The following is a 21,514-nucleotide window of genomic DNA, read 5'->3' on the forward strand; positions in this document are numbered from 1 at the left end:
CACAACACTAGAGCTAAAGGTGTTGTTAAACGGTGAAGCTGGAGTGTCACGTTCTGTCTGAAGTGATCCTTGACTTTGTTGGAAAGCATAAAAAAAGAAGTTTATGTTGAGATTTTGAAACGGATTTTACTTCCTTTTTGTGTCACTATTCTACACATTTCTCTGTGCGACTGTGTAGCTTTTATAAAGGAGGCTAACCGTCCCTCCCAACCCTGACACGCTAGAGTCCATGTCGTCCATTTTAAGCCTTCTTCTTTGCCTTTTCTGGGTCAATGGCAGCAGATCTAGTAAGCGCGGTTTTTCAAAGTTTCCTGTTTTTTCTGTAGGAAGTCCGGTGTGGTTCTACATGCAGGTCGCTCCCATCAGGAATGAAAACGACAAGGTGGTTTTGTTTCTCTGCACCTTCAAGGACATCACTCTTTTCAAGCAGCCCATCGAGGATGAAAGCACCAAAGGTGAGTGAAGAAAGCTGCTGCTTCACTCAGAGGCTCTCAGGAAGCATCTGTGAAGGGTTTTTGGAAAATCTCCTGTACTGAAGTTTTACTGTTGTTAAAGTTTCATCAGAAATGTGAGGGTGGGCTTTGAGGCGAGCCTACAGCCCTTTGGGGCCTTTTATTGGCCAGGTGTGTCTTTAGTGAGCAGCTGCTGTGAACGCACAGCTTCATGTTGGTGAAGATTTGAGCACAACAGCAGAAGCTGAACCCCGCCCAAATATTTGTCGTTCCCATCTGAAAGTGCTGCTCACGTTTCTTACCTGCATCTCTTCGCTTCTTCCCCACCACTCAAACGTTTCCTCGCACCAGCTGATTCATTGCAGTGATCTTCTGATGCGGATTATGAAACAAATGTCAATCATCTGGCATGCCAAGGATCTGAAGTTCTTCACGTGAGCGGGTATAGCTCCAGAATGGGTCTTTGACTTTTCTTTCTTTCATGTTTCTTAAATTTTTCAAAACTCAAAATATTTTGGGAGGCAAACAAACGTTAACAAACCAGTTCAGTCATTTATAAACCCAAAGAGAAATCTGCAGGAATATTCAAGGCAGATCTGATCCTCCTCAAAGAGTCACTTCAGTTCTCCATTCAGAAGTGACGGTTAGATGAATGACCTGCTGGGTTCTAGACATGGACAGGACATCAGTGAAGCAAAGCGTGACACAGATTCACTGCAGGACTCCAGTTGATGCTGAAAGTCCTTCATTCGTGAAGAACAAAAACACTCAATCCTTATGAAGATGAAGTTCTAAAAGCTTCTGATTACCTAACGTGAAAGCTGAGTTTTGTCAGAAATCTGATTAAAGGACCATCCATCCATCCGTCCATCCATCGAACCTGTGTCCCTTTCAGGGTCACCGGGTTGCTGGAGCCTATCCCAGCTACTGTTGGGCAGAGGTGGGGTACACTCTGAACAGGTCACATACTTTTGCAAAACCCAAACACGCATGTGGAGAATACGCAATTTGACCTGAGCCTTCTTACTGTGAGGCGAGTGCGTTAACCTCTACACCACCATGAAGCCATACATATAAAGATACTTTATATTCAAGCATCTCCGTTTTTATTGACTTGATTTTACCCCACATTAAGTATCAAAGTAAAGTCTAACGTACTTCCACTCAAATGCCAATAACAAAATCATTCTTCCTATAATTTGAGCTCTAATAAAATCAAAACGATAAATCTTGTTTAACCCCGCCCCCACAGCTGTCATAAATAGAAAACAAAACCGTAGAATTAAACATGTTTGGACATCAGACTTTATATATGTTTACTTATAAATGTTTACTTATAAATAAACATGGGGGGGTGTTACTTCCTGCTGACATCTAGGTCTTTGAAAGGTGGGGGCTTGTTTTAACCCCACTCTAAGTAGATGGGAGCTTTAGAATGGCAGGTTTGTTGATCCTCTTTGTTCTTCCGGAGCAGGGAGGGTGCAGTGCTAGCTGGTTCCTTCTATTGACCTGGAACATCGGTCGCTGACCTGAGATCAGGATTTAAGGGAGGTGATGCAGGCAGCTGTGCAGACCCTCCAAAGCTGTTATCACGCTCCGAACCAGGAGCACGAACAGTGCAATGTGTGACAGAGCGTCCCCTGCTTTGCTCTTCCACTGTTGCCCGCTCCCTCAGACCACTCTGACTCCAGGCCAAGCAGGCAGCACCTCAGGGCGACCAAAACAAGAGCGTCACGGGTCGACTTGGGTCTGCACAGAGCTTCTGCAGAGCAGGTTTCCTGCAGGAAGCTGTGTTTACATTGAACTCGGTACATCATCACACCTGCTTTGTTTCACTGTTGGGGTTCAGGGTTGGCTTTCATCTTGATCTGTGGTCTTCTTCTGTCTGTTCTTGCTCTCCAGGAAGTCTTTTTCTTTGAGTATTTTCTTTTTTCTGCACTCCTGAAGGCTCGTTTGTGTTTAAAAAAAAAACCCTGCAGCCTTTCGCTTATGTGCGAGAATCTGAAGACCTCCATTCTGTCATTTTTGTCCTCAAGTTACTGATGTGTTTGCCCTTGAACACTTTAACTAACTTCTGTCATTTTTCCATATTTTATTTTATTGCATCATTATTATTTTTAAATCTAAATTCTTTTTAAAAACGAAGGCATTTCAAAAACACTATTGTACTTTACATTTTCCCCCTTTCCTGCCTCCTTTCAGCTCGTTCAGTTCTCCTGCTTCCATTTCTCTCCAGTTGCAAAACTTTGTCCTCCAAAACAGGAAATTACTCACAAATAGATCCGTTTTTATCAAACAAACAATTGCTGCAGCCGGAATCTCTGGTGGCGTTCTGCAGTCATGCGGCCACACACCCGGCCGTGTTGATGTGTGGGATGCCGTGCAGTGGATGCAGCATTTTTGCTGCAAATTGGCAAGCTGTGGGTGAGGCAGTTGGTGAGGCTCGCTGCTGGGGGCGTCGCATGCTGCAGACCCACTCGCGCTCTCAGCTCCGTCTATGGCCACTCCCACGGCTCCACACGCCACATCATGTCAGCATCAGCATGACGCCCGCTAACAGTTTGATCTGAAAACCATGATTTTCATCTGTTCTGTGAGTGTACATCCACCTTAAGTGACTTTGTTTCTCGTGTACAGTTTCATCACTCCCCCCAAAACGTTAAGCTTAATTTATTTTGCTTGATACATCCTAAAAATAGTAAATTTTTTAAAAATATTTATTTAGCTACAGTTGCTGTAGCTGATATATGTTAAATTCTCTAAAAATAAGACATTCTTTCTCAATGCTTGTGTTAATAATTATATGCTGGACGCCCCCTTTACCTGTCAATCATAAAAACACCTCAAATGGTGCATACTTTTCCGCTCCTATGATTATTTATCCAATAATTCCCACATAACTGTCATGAATAAAAAATGTTCCAAAGGGAAAGTGGAATCGGCCTTGCAGGAAGTCTCAGCTGCACATCAGGGCTTTGGTAGAAGAGATGCAGCAGTTAAAAGAGGACCTAACATCTCCCAAAGAGGACAATGAAAACCTGGCAGGTAACATCACTGCTGAAGTCTGTGAAAGAGATCAATTCATAGCCTTTAAAATTTGACATCAAGAAGAAGCTTGTCTACTTACAGGACCAAGACACTAAAAGCTCAGTCCACTCAGGTAGTGGAAGAGCATGAAGAAAAGTCTCTAAACATCTCTTCAGGAGGCTCTCCAAGAAAATGAAGCATTAGGATCACAATATTAACGATTAGGGAAGGATTTCGTCAAGATTTTATTGATACTCCTCTTATCGATGCTGCTTTTTGATCCGTTATGTTATCGGAATCCGTTATGTTACAAGCCACGTTGTTGGTACTATGGAAAAAATATAGCCACACTTTGGACCTTGGTATGCCGCTACGCCGGTACCAATAAACAATGCTGTTGATGCTGAAACGTATCGGCCCGGTCAAAATTGATGATGTGGCACCGGTGCCAAATGGTTTTTGACTAAGTTTATATTATTATGATCCAACCAGATTGATCTGTCTGAGGCAACCCATACCATTATATATTTTATATACTTATTTGCAGTTTCACTTATTCACAGATGTTTTTTCAGTCACGTGACTCCTCGGGTTCATCACAAAAGCTCCAAAAACTCAAGATGCTTGTATGAGATTTTGCTTGGTGCTGCGGAAATTTCTGAGAAGGGGAGCAGAGATGAAGAGCACGCCGGCCCGTCGGCTAACCGAAGTTTGTGCTTCTGCACGGAGAAAAGGCATCAGCTGACTCAGAAGATTCCAGGAAATGTCCTGAAACGCTGAAGAATATAATCGCAGAGAATAATCATCATCTGGATGATGAATGATGGATGAACCTGGCCTGTTCTGGAAGAAGATGCCCTCTTGCACTTAACTGAGGAAGGAGGAAGAACGGGCTCCTGGTTTTAAGGCACAGAATGAAACCCCTAATGCACGTTAAATAGTACGCTGCAGTACAGTCTATTGCTTTGAATAATAATTAAAAAAAACCTATGTTGAGCAACATTCTAATGTTCTTCAATGAATGTTTTTCAAAGCATCACAAATGTTTCAGAAGGGTTTTGGGTGAGTGAGGATCGGTGACGGACATTCTTCAGCTGTGAGGTTGGGGGTGGATGGTTCTCCGTATTTGTGGGGGTCTCTGGTCCTTAACCCTTGCAAATATGGGGGTATGCTGTATATTAATCTTAGAAAATACAATTTGGATTGAGGGGCAGTTTAAGGTAAATCGAGAAGTGTATCCCAGCGAACAGCACAAATGTGAGATTTCATCATTTCAGTCCAATGTGTGGAAACACTTTGAATTTAACGAAGACATGTGACCATACAGTCTGGTAGAAGGTTGTAATGATGTTTGGATAACTGAGTAAAGTGATGGTAAACGATTAAAGTGTCAGAGTGAGTTATTGTTGGAGTAACCTTAAAGCACATACACTGATTATCTGCTGCACAACAGAGTCTAGACGCTGTTGTGAGACAAAATTCTTCAAGTACAGAATTGCATTCATATATTTAGATTTTTATTGAAAAAACGATTCTACCATAATGTTGTTTATGTTCAGTAATATTAGGAGAAAAAGGATGAAGGCGCATCAATGTTGTAATAGAAAATACCACATTTGACTTCCATTTTTATTTGAAGTCAAATTGCTGCATCAGGAGAATCTGATCTGACATGGGGTGTATTTTATTTTGAAGGGGACGTGTACGTGTTGTCAAAAGTAAAATAAGTTGAATGTGTTTTTTATATATATATGTATTTATATATATATATATATATTCAAAAACAGTATGTTATTAAAGTTTTTGTATGTAATTTTTTCAATCCATTTAGCAAAAAATGTCTGCTGAATTTCGACACTAACCAATTTACTGATAGAGTTACTTGGCAGTGATTGACGGCTTCTTTACCTCAGCACAAATGTACAAATGTTTGGTTAATGTGATCTGATGGACTTCATCATCAGAATGAGTCAGCATTCTCCCAAATTCACAACAAATAAACAAATAAAGTTTCAGATGCTTGCTCCGTATGATTGGTCCTCATCATCGGAAGGTTTTCTCCTGCTTTTCAGTCTTTCTAAGCATTTATTTGCATTTGATAAATAAAAAAAACCCCACAATTAATAACTTAACAGATATTCTTCAGGTTTTTCATGGGGATATATGTTCATATATATTCAGATTTGCCTATTTTAAAAGACGTTTCTTTCTGACTGTATGTTTTGATTGACAGGGGGCGGGCTGGATTCAACACAACTCAGGGGTCACATAAATTAAAGTGTCTCATGTGACATCTTTGCAGGATGGACCAAATTCGCTCGACTGACACGTGCTCTCACCACCAACCGCAACACGCTGCAGCAGCTGGCGCCCATGGGCAAACATGAGGTCAGCCACAAACCGTCCAGACTGGCGGAGGTGAGCGAGCACGCGTACATGCACACGCAGTCACACACATGCTCATTCTGTCTGCCATCGGAGTTAATATTGATGAGATAGTCTGGATGAAGAACTGTTAGACAATTACTGAACAACTGTCGCTCTCGTGCACAAATGTTTTTTAGAGCTGAATAGCCACCGGAGAGGCAACCCGGCCAACTCGGCCACAGAAGAACTGTAGTTCATCGTCCAATATTGTTCTCAGTTTGCTTCAGTCTGATCTTATTTTGCTTCATTTGCATTTTTTTTGCAGTTTAACAAATTTTGTGCTCAGAAAATATATCTATAAAATCATTGCAGTTTTCCAATGATTGGATGAAGGTAATATTGAGACAAAAGCAAGCTAAAAAACCATCATCACTGTAGTTTTTGAAAAAAGTCCTGCAGTGAATCTCACCCTGATGAATTGGGCGTAACCAGAAATCAAATCAACTTGCAGCCTGGCTCAGAAACAATACTGTGGTCACAAAAGACACAAAAGCTGATGAATCAAACAGAGAAACAAAAGCAGGAAAGAGTTTTTCCAGTGAGGCTGTGAGTGAAGACGCTGAAGTTCTGTTGCTTTAACATTATTCCCCACTTCACACCTATTCATACAAATATGCATCAAACCACTTTGGCTCCAAACTACGACTTCAAGTTTGTTTTTATAGCTGGTGTTCAGGTGTTAAAGCTCTGTCATTTTTTCATTTTTATAGCTTGTGTTTATTTTTTGTGTTTTCCTGAAATGTGTGACCCATCCCACCCACTGACTGTATATGAGACATGGACCGAGTGACCCCTCCCTCCTGACGTTTTTGCACTGACAGTTATTCACCTTATAAACTGACCAATCAGACGCCTCAATAAAAGTTGGTGGTGTGGCGTTAAACGTTTGAAACTGATTGGTGAGAGTGGTTGCCATAGAAACATTGACTCAGACTGACTCTGGCCAATCCCTGCTTTCTGATGTTGTCGGGCTTCCAATTGCCGATGTCTTTATTACAAAACTGAATTGAAGTCATGTGGTTGGAGCAGAAGTAAGCCATGGGTGGCGTCAGGCCAGTTCTCATATACAGTTAATGCCCCCCAGCCCCCCAGCCCTGGAGCTTTGTGCTGTTTAATCTAATTATTAAAGTATTCTAGTGTCCAAACTCCATCCGAAGAACAGAGCGATAAAGTCTACCCCCCTCCCCCCTGCTACTTTTCTGCAGGTGCCATTAATATTTATGTTGATGGAGAGGAAATGGGGAAGGGGGGGGGGGGGGGGCTTTTGCTGGAATTTGGATAATTGCAGGGAGGAGGTAATGGTTTGTGTCTTCACTCACCTGGTGGAAAGAGGATCATCAAAGCTGGAGAGGAGGATGAAAACGGAGTCAAAGAGCGATGGCGGAAGCAAAGAAAGTAGGATATGAGTCTAGGTCTGCTTCCTCCTCCTCCTCCTCCTCCTCCTCCAGCTTCCTCCTGATGCTGAGTCACAGAAACCATGTAATGACCCGAGCAGCCTGAAAGGTACAGCTGGCGTCTTTCTGCTGAGAGGCGCACGGGCACGCCTCTCCTCTTGAGGGAGGGGCCGTTTGACCGGCAGCTGTGATGGGGAGAAGAAAAGATGAAGCTCCATTACCACTGAGTGTGCACGTGTCCTTCAGCTGTACTTTTCATTCTTATGGTTTATGTAACCCCGTTAAAACCCTTTTGTTTCAAAGTATTTAGCTGTTGCTAAAAAGAGAGGTTTTTGTTAGTTTACTGTTGCATTAGAACAGTGTTTTTCAACCTTTATTGAGCCACGGCACACTTTAACCTTGACAAAAATCCCGCGGCACACCAGCATCCAAAAAAATAAAAATAAAAGCAGAAATTCATGGTCTGTATTGATCGACAGCCACCCCCGCCGCCGCAATCTCACGTGGATTTTTGTGATAATTGTAGCAGAAAAAGCAGGAAGTTGCGGCTGTTTTTTCTAAAAGATGAAATCAAAGTTAAATTAGAAAATTTAGAAACTGTTTGCTTGTTGTGGTTTCAAGACGTCTCACAAGGTCGACTCATTATGCGCTGTCCTTTTAATTCAATGCATCATGGGAGATGTAGTGTGAAAACGGCCGAAAAAGGGCAGAAAGTCGGAGCTTCATTGTTTTGTTCACTTCTTCCACGGTCTGACACCGGACTCTGCAGAAAGCTAAACCGCTAAAGACGAGCTTTAGCTGGTATTTATGTTAGAACTGAGCGACTTTATCAGCAGAATTAATTCTGATTGGTCAGACTGATGACATGTGATTAAGCCTTCAAGAATGATTGGTGGAGACAGTTAAAGGGGCGGGACTTTTCCGCAAACTGCTATAGCTGCAGGTAAATCGCGGTACAGTCATTCTTATCAAAATGTCTTTAAAGAATTAAGTAAACACAAAGGAAAAGCAATTTTAAGATCTTTTATATTCTTAACTACTCAGTGTTTTATCAGGGCCTGTTTGGATGAACACAGAGCTGATATCCTGGAGATGGAAAATGTTGTTAGATCAGTTAATGAGGGCAATTTCCCACGGCACACTTGACAATCTCCCGCGGCACACTACACACTGGTTGAAAAACACTGCATTAGACGGTGGTTCTTGAAAGGACGGTGGACCACTGTGTTTTAAAAATTTTTTTTTAACTTGTCTTGTCCAGACAGATTTTATTGTTAAAATAGGGGGTTATGAATCTTCTGACACACAAGGTATATATTTGTATAAACCCCTTTTGTATTTGAGGCTAAACCTTATTTATCTTGATCATGGTTGTATACTTTTTTTCTGTTAGACTGCATGGATAAGGAGAGGAGAGAAGAAGAGAATGAAATGGGAATTAAAGAAGTTGGAGGATTATTAAAGACATAGAAGGGGTAGAATCATAAAGCAACAAGTTGTTGGAGATTTATCAAGACTTCCATAATTTCTGCCTCTCGTTGGTTTGCCCCGCCCTCGTAATTCCTGTCCAATGACTGAAGAGCTCTTTAGTTTCGTGATTTTGTTTAACACGTTTGGTTCGAAGCACATAATTCCGGTTGAAGCAGTCTGAATACAGTCCAAGGGCAAGGTAAAATAAGGTTGTGAATCGTGAGGAACTCCAGTGAGAGGAAACCCACTGAGGATGTTTCCTGTTGTTCTTCCGTCTTGTCTTCAGGTTTTGCAGCTGAACTCAGACATTCTCCCACAGTACAAGCAGGAGGCTCCAAAGACACCTCCTCACATCATCCTACACTACTGCACCTTCAAGACCACCTGGGATTGGGTCATCCTCATCCTCACCTTCTACACAGCCATCATGGTGCCCTACAATGTGTCCTTTAAGACAAAGCAGAACAACATCGCTTGGCTGGTGCTGGACAGTGTGGTAGACGTCATTTTCCTGGTGGACATAGTTCTCAACTTCCACACCACTTTCGTGGGTCCATGTGGAGAAGTGATCTCTGACCCCAAGCTCATCCGCATGAACTATCTGAAGACCTGGTTTGTTATCGACCTGCTGTCCTGCCTGCCTTATGACATCATCAATGCCTTTGAGAACGTGGATGAGGTACGGCCGGCCACACCCCCCTGACTTTATTTGCAGTTCTGATAAAGAGCAGCACATGCTTGTCTTAGTTTTAAAATGTACTAAATTTAATTAAAAAAGAAAATCAAAATCAAATCAATTAAAAAATCTCATGTGAAACAGCTTTTAGAATAGGCAAAAGGGTCCTTTAAAAATTGTCTTGGAGGGTCCCGCATGAGGTTCGGACGAGGTTTGATAAATATGTTCTTCTTTCCAGATTTCAAACCATCTAACTTTGGAAGACATTTAGAGACAATACGGAGTCCAGATCAGAAAAGTAATGTGAACCAGAAACCTCATTTTTGGATGTGTTGGTAAATCTTCTGCTTTGCAGAATAATAATCAAGAATAATAATCAAACATCACCAATTCAAAAATTGCTCTCTGAGTGTCCAGAGGCCTGTGCCTTCTAAAGTTCACATCCAAAATCTAATTGTTAATATGTTACAGAAGTGCTGTGTAACAAGTGTACAAAAAAAACAAAAACACTTGAATAACTGTTTACAACCTGAGATGGAAAACTGAAGGAACAACACTTATGAGCCAGCTTTTGGGCTTTGGGTTGTTCAGGCCCAAAGAGGGTTTTAGAGAGAGAAGGGGCCGCATTTTATCCCTTGTGCTATCCTAGGCACTTTAACATTGGGAGTTGGGTCATCTAGACCAGTGTTTTTCAACCTTTTTTGAGCCACGGCACACTTTAACCTTGACAAAAATCCCACGGCACACCAGCATCCAAACCCCCCCCGCGAAATCTCACGTGGATTTTTGTGATAATTGTGGCAGAAAAAGCAGGAAGTTGCGGCTGTTTTGTTCTAAGAGATGAACCACCAGCTAAAGACGAGCTTTAGCTGGTATTTTTGTTAGAACTGAGCGACTTTATCAGCAGAATTAAGAACAAGGAAGTGAAGACTTTAACCACTTCTGATTGGTCAGACGGATGACATGTGATTAAGCCTTCAAGAATGATTGGCGAAGACAGTTAAAGGGGCGGGACTTTTCCTTACACAGTTATAGCTGCAGCTAAATCGCGGTACCGTGATTCTTATCAAAATGTCTTTAATAGAATTAAATAAACACAAAGAAAAAGTCATTTTAAGATCTTTTATATTCCTAACTACTCAGTGTTTTATCAGGGCCTGTTTGGATGAACACAGAGCTGATTTCCTGGAGATGGAAAATGTTTTTAGATCAGTGAATGAGGGCAATTTCTCCACGGCGCACTTGACCATCTCCCACGGCACACTAGTGTGCCGCGGCACACTGGTTGAAAAACACTGATCTAGACCCACTAGACAGTGCTCTGAACCTTTTTTCTTCAATGATTTGTGATCTTCACTGGTGTCCATGGATTACATGAAATCTTTCCACCTTTATCCACCTTTGTCATGGTAAGGATAACACATCAATATAAGGGTGGGATCATAGGATAGCACAAGGGTTAGAAGGAGCGATGGTGTGTCTTGCAGTTACTATGTGGCTTGTGCGGGACTGGAAATGGAACGTACCATTGTCATGCGTGTGATAAAAGAATCATTAAGCAAAAAAGGAAAAATCTTATCTACTGCACCCTAACTTACCCCTACGTGTTGTATAAGTGTTCACTACTGCCGGTTAACCGTATACATTTTTTTACAGTTTCAAAAATTTTGTGTGTGTGCTGAATAGGTTTGCTCATTTTTTTAGATCACAATAGTCTGTATCCACCCATAAGAGCCGCTGTGACCAAGGCTTTATACATCTGAGGCTGGACTTCCCACGTCTTCTTCAAAAGGCACCAGAACAAGTCTGTTCTTCAAGGCAGCCGGACGTTAAATGTCGGTCTTGCAGACATTTGGTTACTCACGCTGGTAGCCTCGCCTCTTGTGTTGCTAATTGCTGATAGGGAGCTCAGATTATATATGTATTTATTTATTCATTTATTTATTTGTGTGCTGACTGCTACAGCTGTGGCAGGAAAGTTGAATAAGTTAAAGCATTTTACTGTGTTGGTTCTGTGCCAATCCTGTCTGTTCTTGCCTCATTTGTAGCCAAATATTTAAATGTCCTTTACTGAGGTTTGGGCTGGTCCCCAACTCTTAAGGGACATTGTCCCTTTTGTTCCTGAGAGCCACAACCTTAAACTTGGAGGTCCCACTCAACTGCAACTTCTCCGCAGAGAGCTGGACGTCATGGTTTGAGGAAGCCAAAAGGACAACACCATCTGCAAACAGCAGAGACAAGACTGTCATAAAAGCTGGTTAAAAGAGAAAGTGACTGATCTAAATTCACTCTTCAATTAATTTAAGTCATTTTCTGATCGTTCTGACGTAAACTATGTTATGTGAGGCCTGCACTTCTTTCTGTTGTTCTGTTTCTTTGAAGACCTCCTACAAGTCTGGTGTTCTTGAAGTCACTGGTCGGTTGAATTTCATGGGAAGGTTCTTGATTATTCATAATTTTCCCTATTCATTGATATTTCTATATTTTTCTGAAATTCCCCAAAAAGTAGTGATCCTTTTTGACCAAAACAAGTCAGTGACTTTGAATCTGTTTGGATCTACTGCTTCAGTTTCCATGATTTCTATATCTAGCCAGTAGGACAGTGATCGGGTTTGGTTGTGTGAAGACTAACTTTGTAAAACATGCGATCGACCCTTTTTCATGTACGTATAGCTGAGGGGTGGAAAGGGGCCCTCTGTGCACGAGTGCCTCTTAAACCTCCTGGCCAGCTTGTGTCTGTGTTTGTTTGCATGTCTGTCCTGCATCCTGTCAGCACAAACGCTGCATTGTACAGTACAGCACTCAGTGAGGGTGCAGTATTGGTTCAGGTGTCCTGTCCCTCAGGGTCTCAGAGCCAGATGTTGATAGATTGGGTTTGCGATCTGTTGGTGTAGTTTACTGTGAAACAGATTTTGACACGGAAACAATGGTGTGCACATTTGCAGCCTATATGGAGCTCAGGCTCTTCTCTGCTGAACTAACGTCTCTGATGCTGTTTTCTACCGAGAAAGGTGGAGGGATGCAGACGAAGGAAAGTGGGAAGTTTTGTCAAAGAAGGCTGCAGCAGGTTTTTGGCAGAACTCTCTAATGACTGCATTGACAAAAAGTATTTATAGTGCATCCTAATGCGGGGTGGAAGGAGTTGGTGATCTGCCAGTGTTTACAAATTTACTTTCAGTGGAATGCTGGTAACACTTGAAACAATGACATTTAGTCAATCTGCAGAAGCTTTTAGCCAAAATCACTGAATGCAGTCTGGGTCAGGTTTTTTTTGCACAAGGACAGACGGACTTCGACTCCAGATACTCTTCCTTCTTTATCGACGTTTGTAAGCTTTTCAAATGGTGCCAACAAGGTGTTCAGGTCGAATCCCAACGTTGTCTTTCATAGCTTGAACTGTCAAGTGTGAAGCACCTCGGCCGTGGTGAAGAGCAAGAGCGGTAGACCTCTGATCCGAACATCGCAAGTTTCCCGCCCTGCCTGCCCTTGTGTCATTGTGTCCTTGGGCAAGACACTAAACCCCTGGTGGTTACAGGCTGGTGCCAGTTTCCAGCAGCAGAGCCGCCATCAGTGTGTGAATGTGTTAATGGATCTGTGACTGTGAAGCTCTTCTGGTCTTAAAAGAAGAAGAATCTAAGACACACAACAGAAGGAAAAGAAAAAAGGTTAAACAGAAGAGTGAAAATGTAAGGACTAGGCTGAGAACAGCCATAGAGAGCATAGAAACTATATCAGGCGAAAACCAAAATCCCTAAGAAACAACATGAGGGCTGAAACAAAACCACACTTACTTTAGAAAGAGTAGATTTAAAAAAAAACAAAAGTACAGTAGTACATAAAAAACTGGGCATCAAAGAGAGTGACTGAGCAAAACATAATCAACTGAGGGTTGAATGCTATATTTGTGAATGAAAATCAAACTTAAAGTTTGATTTGGCAAAAAAAAAGTATATACAGAAATGATCGAAGTCAACTATAAAGAAAGTGAAAACAGTACAATAACAAAAAGATATGTTTGTAAAAAATGCCAGCCCTGGGAATCGCACCAGCGAGCTTCTGCACCAAGGATTCCCCAAGGATTTCAACGGAGGCAAAAAAAATGGAAATCTTGGAATATCTTGAAAAGTTCAAGGATTTGAAGGACCAAAAACTAATAACTGGAAAAAGGACAAGAGCTGAACATTTTAACAGTTGAATGGTTAAAATAGCTTAAAAAATTTGGAAGGAGTTAAGCGCCAAAAAATGGCGGAAGATACTATTTAATTGACGATAGGCCTGCGCAATAAATCATAAATTCATCGTTATTGCGATATCAAGCTGTGAAATATGCATATCGCAAAAGACTGGGAAAATAAACAGTTAATTTAAATGTAAATAATTGCAATAAATGGTTACTTTAAATGTGCTAAAACAATCTTATGGCAGCTTGAAGTATTTAGCGAATCAAATAAAGCCATTTATGCATTTGACCAATCGGATGAAGCCCTTTTATGTTAGATGCTCGTCTCCCATGTAGACTAGTTTCATTTGGAGCATAATTTCAGGTATGTTAACTTCTATTTAAAATAAACTGCAATGAAATGGAAATTAGTTTTTTGTTTTTGTTATTTGTTCATGTATTGCAATGTGATTTGCACTTCTGGGCAGAAAGAAAGGACACCACAGCTTTTCATAACTATAGTGGGACTCATTCTTACCTGGAAAGCAGTGGATGCAGTTTATTAAGGTTTTGTTTGTGCTGATTTATTTCAAACTGTCATGCATGTTAACATTTATTTTGTTTTTGCTGGTTTGTGTGTGGTTGTTTGCATCCATGAACACACAGGCAGCGACTTGATGTGAAGTAGTGTGAGGTGATTTTGATGAGTTGTCCTCATGAGGATGCTGTAGATGTGCTCTGATGACTGTGTACATATGTAAACAAACATCTCCGCCCCCTGATCGTGAAGCCCCTTTCTGTGGAGCCCTACAGATGATGGCAGCTCGCTGGGTAGGTCTGCTAGTATAGAGGCCGTGCTGAAAGGTCGAGTCAAGCTTAACCTTTGAGTGTGCCGTGCATGTTGCCTCCACTACAGACCGCCACGCTAAAACGGCTGGGAGGAGTCTGTGCCCCACAAAGCTGGAGGTGCGAAATTAACCCTGCAGGAACACAGGAGTAGAGAGGGAATGCTGTTGTCGAGATGCCCATAGATAGCAAAAAAAAGTCTGATAAACTAGTAGCCGGACGGGTTTATGCATAAAAATGCAGCTGCGGTTGTGGAAAGAAATTTGGCCAGTGCCTGGTAGACCGTATGACATCTGGAGTGACATGTTTGTCATAAATCTCCATTGAAAAAAAAAGTATAGTAGAGGAAGATGCTGAGACATGGAGCAGGGACTACAACCTTTCAGCTGTGTTAACAGACATGTGTCAATCAAAGATACAGGTTTTTATGTAGTTTTAATATATAAATATGGGCTTCATAAAAATTCACTCCAACACAACTGTGATAAATCACAGGGCAAATAGATTTTTCTCCCTACAGTGTAAGTCTGTTTGTTTATAAGGTGATGTTGTACTAATTATAACTTAAATATGCAGGAAGCTGCTTAGAGCTCTGCTAAAAGAGTAACGCAAAAATTCCTGGGTAGAAGTGTATATCTGTCTGAAGAACATATGATTATACTTAGCAGCAGTTGATGCAGTTAATGACAGAAATTTGACCGTGAACATTTTGCTCGGTAGTGTTACTTTTTAGGTTCATGAACTAAACTCAAAATGAAACAGGATTTGACACAAAACTCTTTAAATCAGGGTGTTAAAACTGGCCAGAGGTCTGCTGAGAAAAAAACGAGTCCGTTTTCGACTCGTCTGTGTTTGTAACAGTAGCCGGGTTTCCAACACACATATGCGCAAAACGTTTCGAAATAATTAAAATGTCGAATTTTAAAATAAGCGACTCGTCGCATTTCGGGCAGACACTCGGCAGAATTGCAGTTTACTCCCCTAGGGCGGGTCTGTTAATTAACCCACCTGCTTAGCGTCCTATTTAAGTCAGGTGTACAATTGTTCATTCTCTCTTACCTTCAGCGCTCATTCTTTGCCCCTCCCTCCTCCCCGGCTTCCACCTGTGGGCTCCGTTACGGGGGTTGTTACCCGAAAGTGTATGGAAAAATAATTGTCTCAAGGAATTGAACGGAGCCTTATGCCAAAACGAAGTTGTGAATCAAATTGTGAATGTCATCCTAAAGATGTTGTGAAATAAATGTTCTTCTGCAAGAGTTGTCTGACTGAAATAACAGTTTTCATTTAATCATAATTACGTGAATGAACTGAAACCAACTCGTGTTGTAAGTCATTCAAAAACACGAAGAGGGAGGTGAACAATATTTTCATTTACAGCAGATTTAATTCCTGCCGCGGAACTAGCGCTCATCATCCATCAAAGGAGACGGCGGCGTCTTCTTCAGGCCGTGGAGCGGCAAGCTCCTTACATGTGGGAGCGGGTACAGATGATGCCGTTTGGGGAAATGGTGGTTGGTGATTTTACTGAGGAGCTGTGGATCCAACAATTCCACATGACACGCTCAACTTTGGATGAGCTGTATGACGCTGTGGGACCTCTGGTGCGCCAGGCAGCCAGTTCCTACCAAGAATGTGACGGATTGGGCAACAATGAAACCCAGGAGTAGGAGGGACATGACCCAGATCTTCAAATTAGCAAACGGTTCTAACAACCAGAATGCACAGAACCCAAATCAGCCCAGACACTAAACACAATGAAGAAGGCCACACCTTATAAAGGAGCTTGATGAGGAATAGATTGCAGCTGTGGCTCTCACAGAAGACCTCAGAGGAGGGGAGGGCATCCAGGAGGAGTCACAGCCTGCCGGGCTAATAAAAACATAAAAACCACAACAGTAGGGATTTCATGACATAGAAGCACATTGACAACTGGTTGTGGGTCACATGATTCATTTCAATCATTGTCAACCAAATCAAATCAAAATTAAAAAATGTGTTTCCATTGCAGTTTAGTAAAATTTGTCAATTTCGATATGCCTACAAAAACCACCTTCAAGTGCCAAAAAACTGTTTTTTTCGGATAAATGCAAGTTTTCTGAAAATTATCGCGTTTCCATTAAGAACATTTATTTTCGCGAATCCAATTTGTGCAATTTCAGAGTCAATGGAAAACGCAGCTTGTGTGAGCATGTAACAAACACTGTGGGGGATAAAATTGTTCTACACTACGTACATTACAAAATGAGAGAAAATAAATGCACAATAACAAGCTTTTTTTTTAAAGATATATAGATATAGATATTCTTTATTGATCCCACATTGGGGAAATTCAATTGTCACAGCAGTTCCAAAGAGCAGAGAAAAGAAAAGTGACAGCAATGTGCAAAATAGTAAGTCAGTTACTAGTTGGACAGTTACTACTGTAGTATTGCTGAAGTAAAAACTAGTAAAAATATAATAGTTTTTACTTTACTTCTCAGAGCAGAGAAACAGCCGATCAGATTTTTTTCCTATGAGACCAACGCAGTGGTGAAGGCAAAAGTACGACTAAATGTGTGTGCTCAGCCCTGCGACAGACTGGCGACCTGTCCAGGGTGTCCCCTGCCTTCGCCCACGAGTAGGTGGGATAGGCTCCAGCAGCCCTGTGACCCCAAAAGGGACAAAAACGGGTTCAGAAGATGCATGAATAAATGAATGAATGAATGAATGTGAGTGATACGTTTTTAAGTTGTGATGGGTGTCACTTGAGTTGCACCAAATCAAGTTAAGCCAAGTTTGGTCACATGCACCCGTATGGGGGGTTGACCTGTACATGGTGCTGCGGGTGTTTAGGCTATCCAGGTCTGTGGAGGGTCGTAGATAGAAGCGGCTGCGTAGGTGTGTCTTCCAGTTCCCTTGAAGCTCGTCACCTTAAGGGACGTCATAAAAATGGAATGTATCATTGTCATGCGTGTGTTAAATGTCTCATAAACTATTTGTAAGGGTAAGTTACACGCACCTATGACGTAGGGGTGATGCTGTCGTACGGTGCCCTTATGCAGTCTAGTCTTTAGGAAGGGACAATTACTGACCCCTTATTGACCGTGCATGAATGCTGCACGCATGGGGTGTACACGAGTGCTTGAAGGCTGTCCACTCAAACAGCACACAAGGAAAGCACACTGATCACTTGAACAGCACAAGCGGGCTCCTTGTTTAGATTTGAGGGGCATTGATAAAATAAAACTAAAAAATCGGTACGACACATCTGCATCCCACCTACTCACCCTCACGTGTTGTATAGGTGTTTGCTCCTACCTGTTGCTGCTGCTGCTGCTTTACTGCAGAGAGGGATCTCCACATTTTTCATGTGGTCACATTTAGCTGCTGATGTATTTTGGAAATCTTCATCTTGAGATGATGTGCGTGGATGTGATGCTGCTGGACTGTCAGACTCTGCACGTCTGTGCAGACGTGTCCAAACCTTTCTGCAAAGAGGGACACATTTTGTGAAGTGAAGACGTGCCAGGGCCAACTATTTGGCCACCTTTTTTTTTCAACACTTTTGATAACATGAAATGTAAATAAGCTTTTTAATGAAATTTTGTTGCAATGGGATACTTTTCATTTCTTCACATAGAGGAGAATTCGATCTAAATATTTTTTATCATAAGTATTATTATTATATTAAGTAATAAATGCTGACTGTAGACTTCTGAATTTAAATCGTGTGAACAGGAAAATAACAGAAATAGGTATTTTATCCAGAAGTACAAACCACTTTGGTTTTGATCACATAAATAAATAAATCTGTTCTTCTCATTTGGCCCACGGGCCGGACTTTGGACATGCCAGGCATAGAGCCGGAGAACAAAAGAACGATTTGAACAAATAATAATTTGATTTGATTAATCATTGATTTTTTTTCTTCTTCAAGGGCAGTTTTTGGAAATCTGCTTTATACATAAGTTGTGATGATGAAGGTGGAATTTTCACATATTTCACTCTTGAACTTATGAATATTAACAGTGAAAACAAGTTCTTGCTGTAAAAAGTACACAAAATTAATGGATTAGAGGGCTTGATGTTGATTTCATTAGCTGTTTGATTTGGTATTGATAATTATTGTTTTAATCCCATGTGGAGAAAGTGGCATCGTTTTTTTACTTTCCAGAGTTTCTGTGTGATTTTGCATCAAAGGAGAAACTGACGCTCATCTTTGATGACCTGTGATCTTTAGGGGGAGGAGCTTCTCTCACTTGTGTATTTAGTGCAGGGGTCCCCAAATCCAGGCCTCGAGGGCCGGTGTCCTGCTAGTTTTCCATAAATCCTGCCTTATTAGCTGCTGATTACCTGGATCAGGTACATTTAGACAATAAGGAGCTTCAATTGCAGGACGGTTGGAAAAAATGTAGGACACCGGCCCTCTAGGCCTGGATTTGGGGACCCTTGACTTAGTGCCTTTTAGCACTTTGTTTTTAAAAGAATTTACAAAAACTGTTGGGTTAGAGAAGAGCTGCTGACTTTTTAAAATGCATTAAGTGCAAAATTCCTGGACTTGGGCCTCTCTTGCATGGGTTTTGCTACATCCCATAGATGGCAGCACTAGTTATCCACAATGGCAGCGCCCCTGTTTAATTCAAGAAGGGCCCAAGTCCAGAGACTTTAGTTTGTTAGTCCTCTGAAATGATAAAAGTGAGGTGCTTCATATTATAGCATTTGTAAGCTATGAACTGCTGCTAAATCTGGGTAAAGTATTAATCATTTGGTATAGCCTCCCTTTAAGCCATGCAATTAAAATCATTTCCTGGAAAAACAAACCTCTTGGACTTGGGCCACTTTTGAAGTAACCGAATCATTGTTAGGCCTGATTCTGCTCTCCGTCACAATCTTAGCTGGTTTCTCATGTCGACCATAAATTCTTCTTACTCTTTTCCTCCTGTCCCTTTTTTTTGTTTGTCATCTTTTTTTCAGTTGTCGTGCTTTAATTATTCATTTGTATCTACGAATTTTTGACATAGTAATGACCCCCCCCCCAAACAAAAAATGATATCACAGCAGTAAAACTGCCCAAAAAAAATTATTTTAACCTCTTATGAGGTTAAAATAAATATTTCAAAATCCCCTAACAAAACCAAAACACACATATCGGGTATATACAAAGGAAAATTTAAAGTTATTATGGGATGGCCTCAGTAGACAACGGCTGGGCGGCCACAAGTTGGCAAAGTGATTTCCATATTTTCCCACAAATGGAATAGAAAAAAACCTTTTGTATGAGCAATCTTCACAAAAAATTCAGACACACTGCATGCCACCAGGTCCAGTCTTCAACCACGACTTAAATTGTGTTGACCTTTGACCTCAGTAAGAGGCCACCATCTTAAATTTTCCAAAATAAAAATCACCTTTTCATACGTTCTACAAATGTAAACTCCTCAGAGGGATTTTGATTTGTCACCTCTTAACTCCTTGTGCATCATTGGGAAGCTACTTGGAAAATAATTATTGGTTTTAAACTTTGTAGATATTGTAGAGGTTTTTAAGAAGAGGCTCAAACCCACCTTTTTAATTTTGCTTTTAACTGATCTTATCTGCTTATTTAGTCTATTGGTTTTATATTATTTTGTTTATTTTATTAAATTTTTGGCCTTTAATCCTATTCTCAATTGTATGTTTCTATATTCATCTTATGTCTCTAATTTTAGTATCTTATCATGATTTTAGCCCCAGTGTTTCTTGTGGGGATCTTTCCTGCTGTGTTGGTGGTTGTTACCCCTTGCTGGGGCAGCTGGAGTTTGCCCCTGCAGCCTCACGGCTGTGAAGTGGACCCCTCTGCTGTCCCGGTCTGGGTGGGCGTTGTGGTCATGTTCCAATGGCCAAGCTGGCTCCTGGTATGAAGAGATTCCCAAATACTGTTTCCTCACAGCAGAGCCAAGCCTGAAGTTTCTTTGAGGAGTTACTTTCATCAGTATTCATTGTTTGTGGGGTCAAGGGTCATGTGTGTAAACGGTGGGGAGTGGGAAGGGTGGGTTTTTATTGTAATATTGTGTGTTGTTTTTTTTTTCTTCTAAATGTTGAAGCGATTCGAGTTGTGCAATGTATGAGAAGTGAGTGCTATCTTTTATAAATCAAGTTGGACTTGATTTGATTCATTTCATGGCGTTAGTGTGGCGAGGTCGGAAAAGTGGCCTTTCCCTGTTGCTTGCAAATTTTTTACCAGCGTATTGTGAACATTTGATATGAGTCAAGCCGCACAAGAAAATATAACATACAGTATAAAAATTCTTAACAAAAAACGTTTGTTGCTAATTCTTCTGAAAATGACAGAGACCTATTTGTGAACCCCAAGCGACCCAAAAACAAAGTGGTTGCTATGGAGGTAAAACGAACAGAAAATCTCCCATTTTGAAGAAGAAAAAAAAAATATATATAAATATTTTCCATGAATCTGTCATATGCAGCCTAGATCAGGGTCGCAAGAGCAGATGTGGGGAGTGATGGGCATCAGGAGATGGAGCACCTGTGGGTCCAACAACGCTGCTCTCAACTTTAATTGGTTTTGTTTATTTGTTAGGTTCTTCATCGCTCTGACGTATCTTCTAACAATGACATTCCATGAACACAGCATCTTTTCTAAACCAAGTTTCAACCCCTGAGTCTGCATTTGAAACCCGTGCACCACGCGACACTTCGCTCAGGTTCCTAAATGTGAGAGGGAGCGCCCACACCGGCATGTACGGCCCTGGTTTGAGATGTAACATAGTCTGATGCGTTGGTGGTGGAACATGAGGAGGGATGAAGCTGAAACTATCTATCAAAAACTCTGGGTCAGAATCTTGGACCAGCTCAGCAGAGTAACTCCTCCTGTTTGTTGTTCTGCTGCAGAGAACCTTAAAGCTGAATAAAAATCCTCTCCACTAAATGTTGCTCATAAATAACCCTGTCATTTGTAAAACAAAACAGTTGAATATTACTCTTATTAATTCCATTTCCATCTCTGAAATCCCAGTGAAGCTCCCTGTGGCTCCTGATTTTTTGCTGGTTTCCAGCAGCAAAAATAAACTAAGACTCATGGTTATAA

General features: G+C 41.3%; 1 protein-coding gene across 1 annotated transcript in view; it reads left to right on the top strand.

Annotated features, from left to right (window-relative positions):
• The window catches only part of kcnh5b (potassium voltage-gated channel, subfamily H (eag-related), member 5b), a 103,061-nt gene that overhangs the window by 20,118 nt on the left and 61,429 nt on the right, over window positions 1–21,514 (top strand). Inside the window, exons 4-6 of the mRNA XM_023951926.2 lie at window positions 327–455; window positions 5,782–5,897; window positions 9,057–9,449. Of these exons, the coding sequence (XP_023807694.1) occupies window positions 327–455; window positions 5,782–5,897; window positions 9,057–9,449 (638 nt within the window). The remainder of the gene's footprint in view (window positions 1–326; window positions 456–5,781; window positions 5,898–9,056; window positions 9,450–21,514) is intronic.

Source organism: Oryzias latipes, chromosome 22 (assembly GCF_053564925.1).
Source record: "Oryzias latipes strain Hd-rR chromosome 22, Olatipes_Hd-rR_3.1".
NCBI lineage: Eukaryota > Metazoa > Chordata > Actinopteri > Beloniformes > Adrianichthyidae > Oryzias > Oryzias latipes.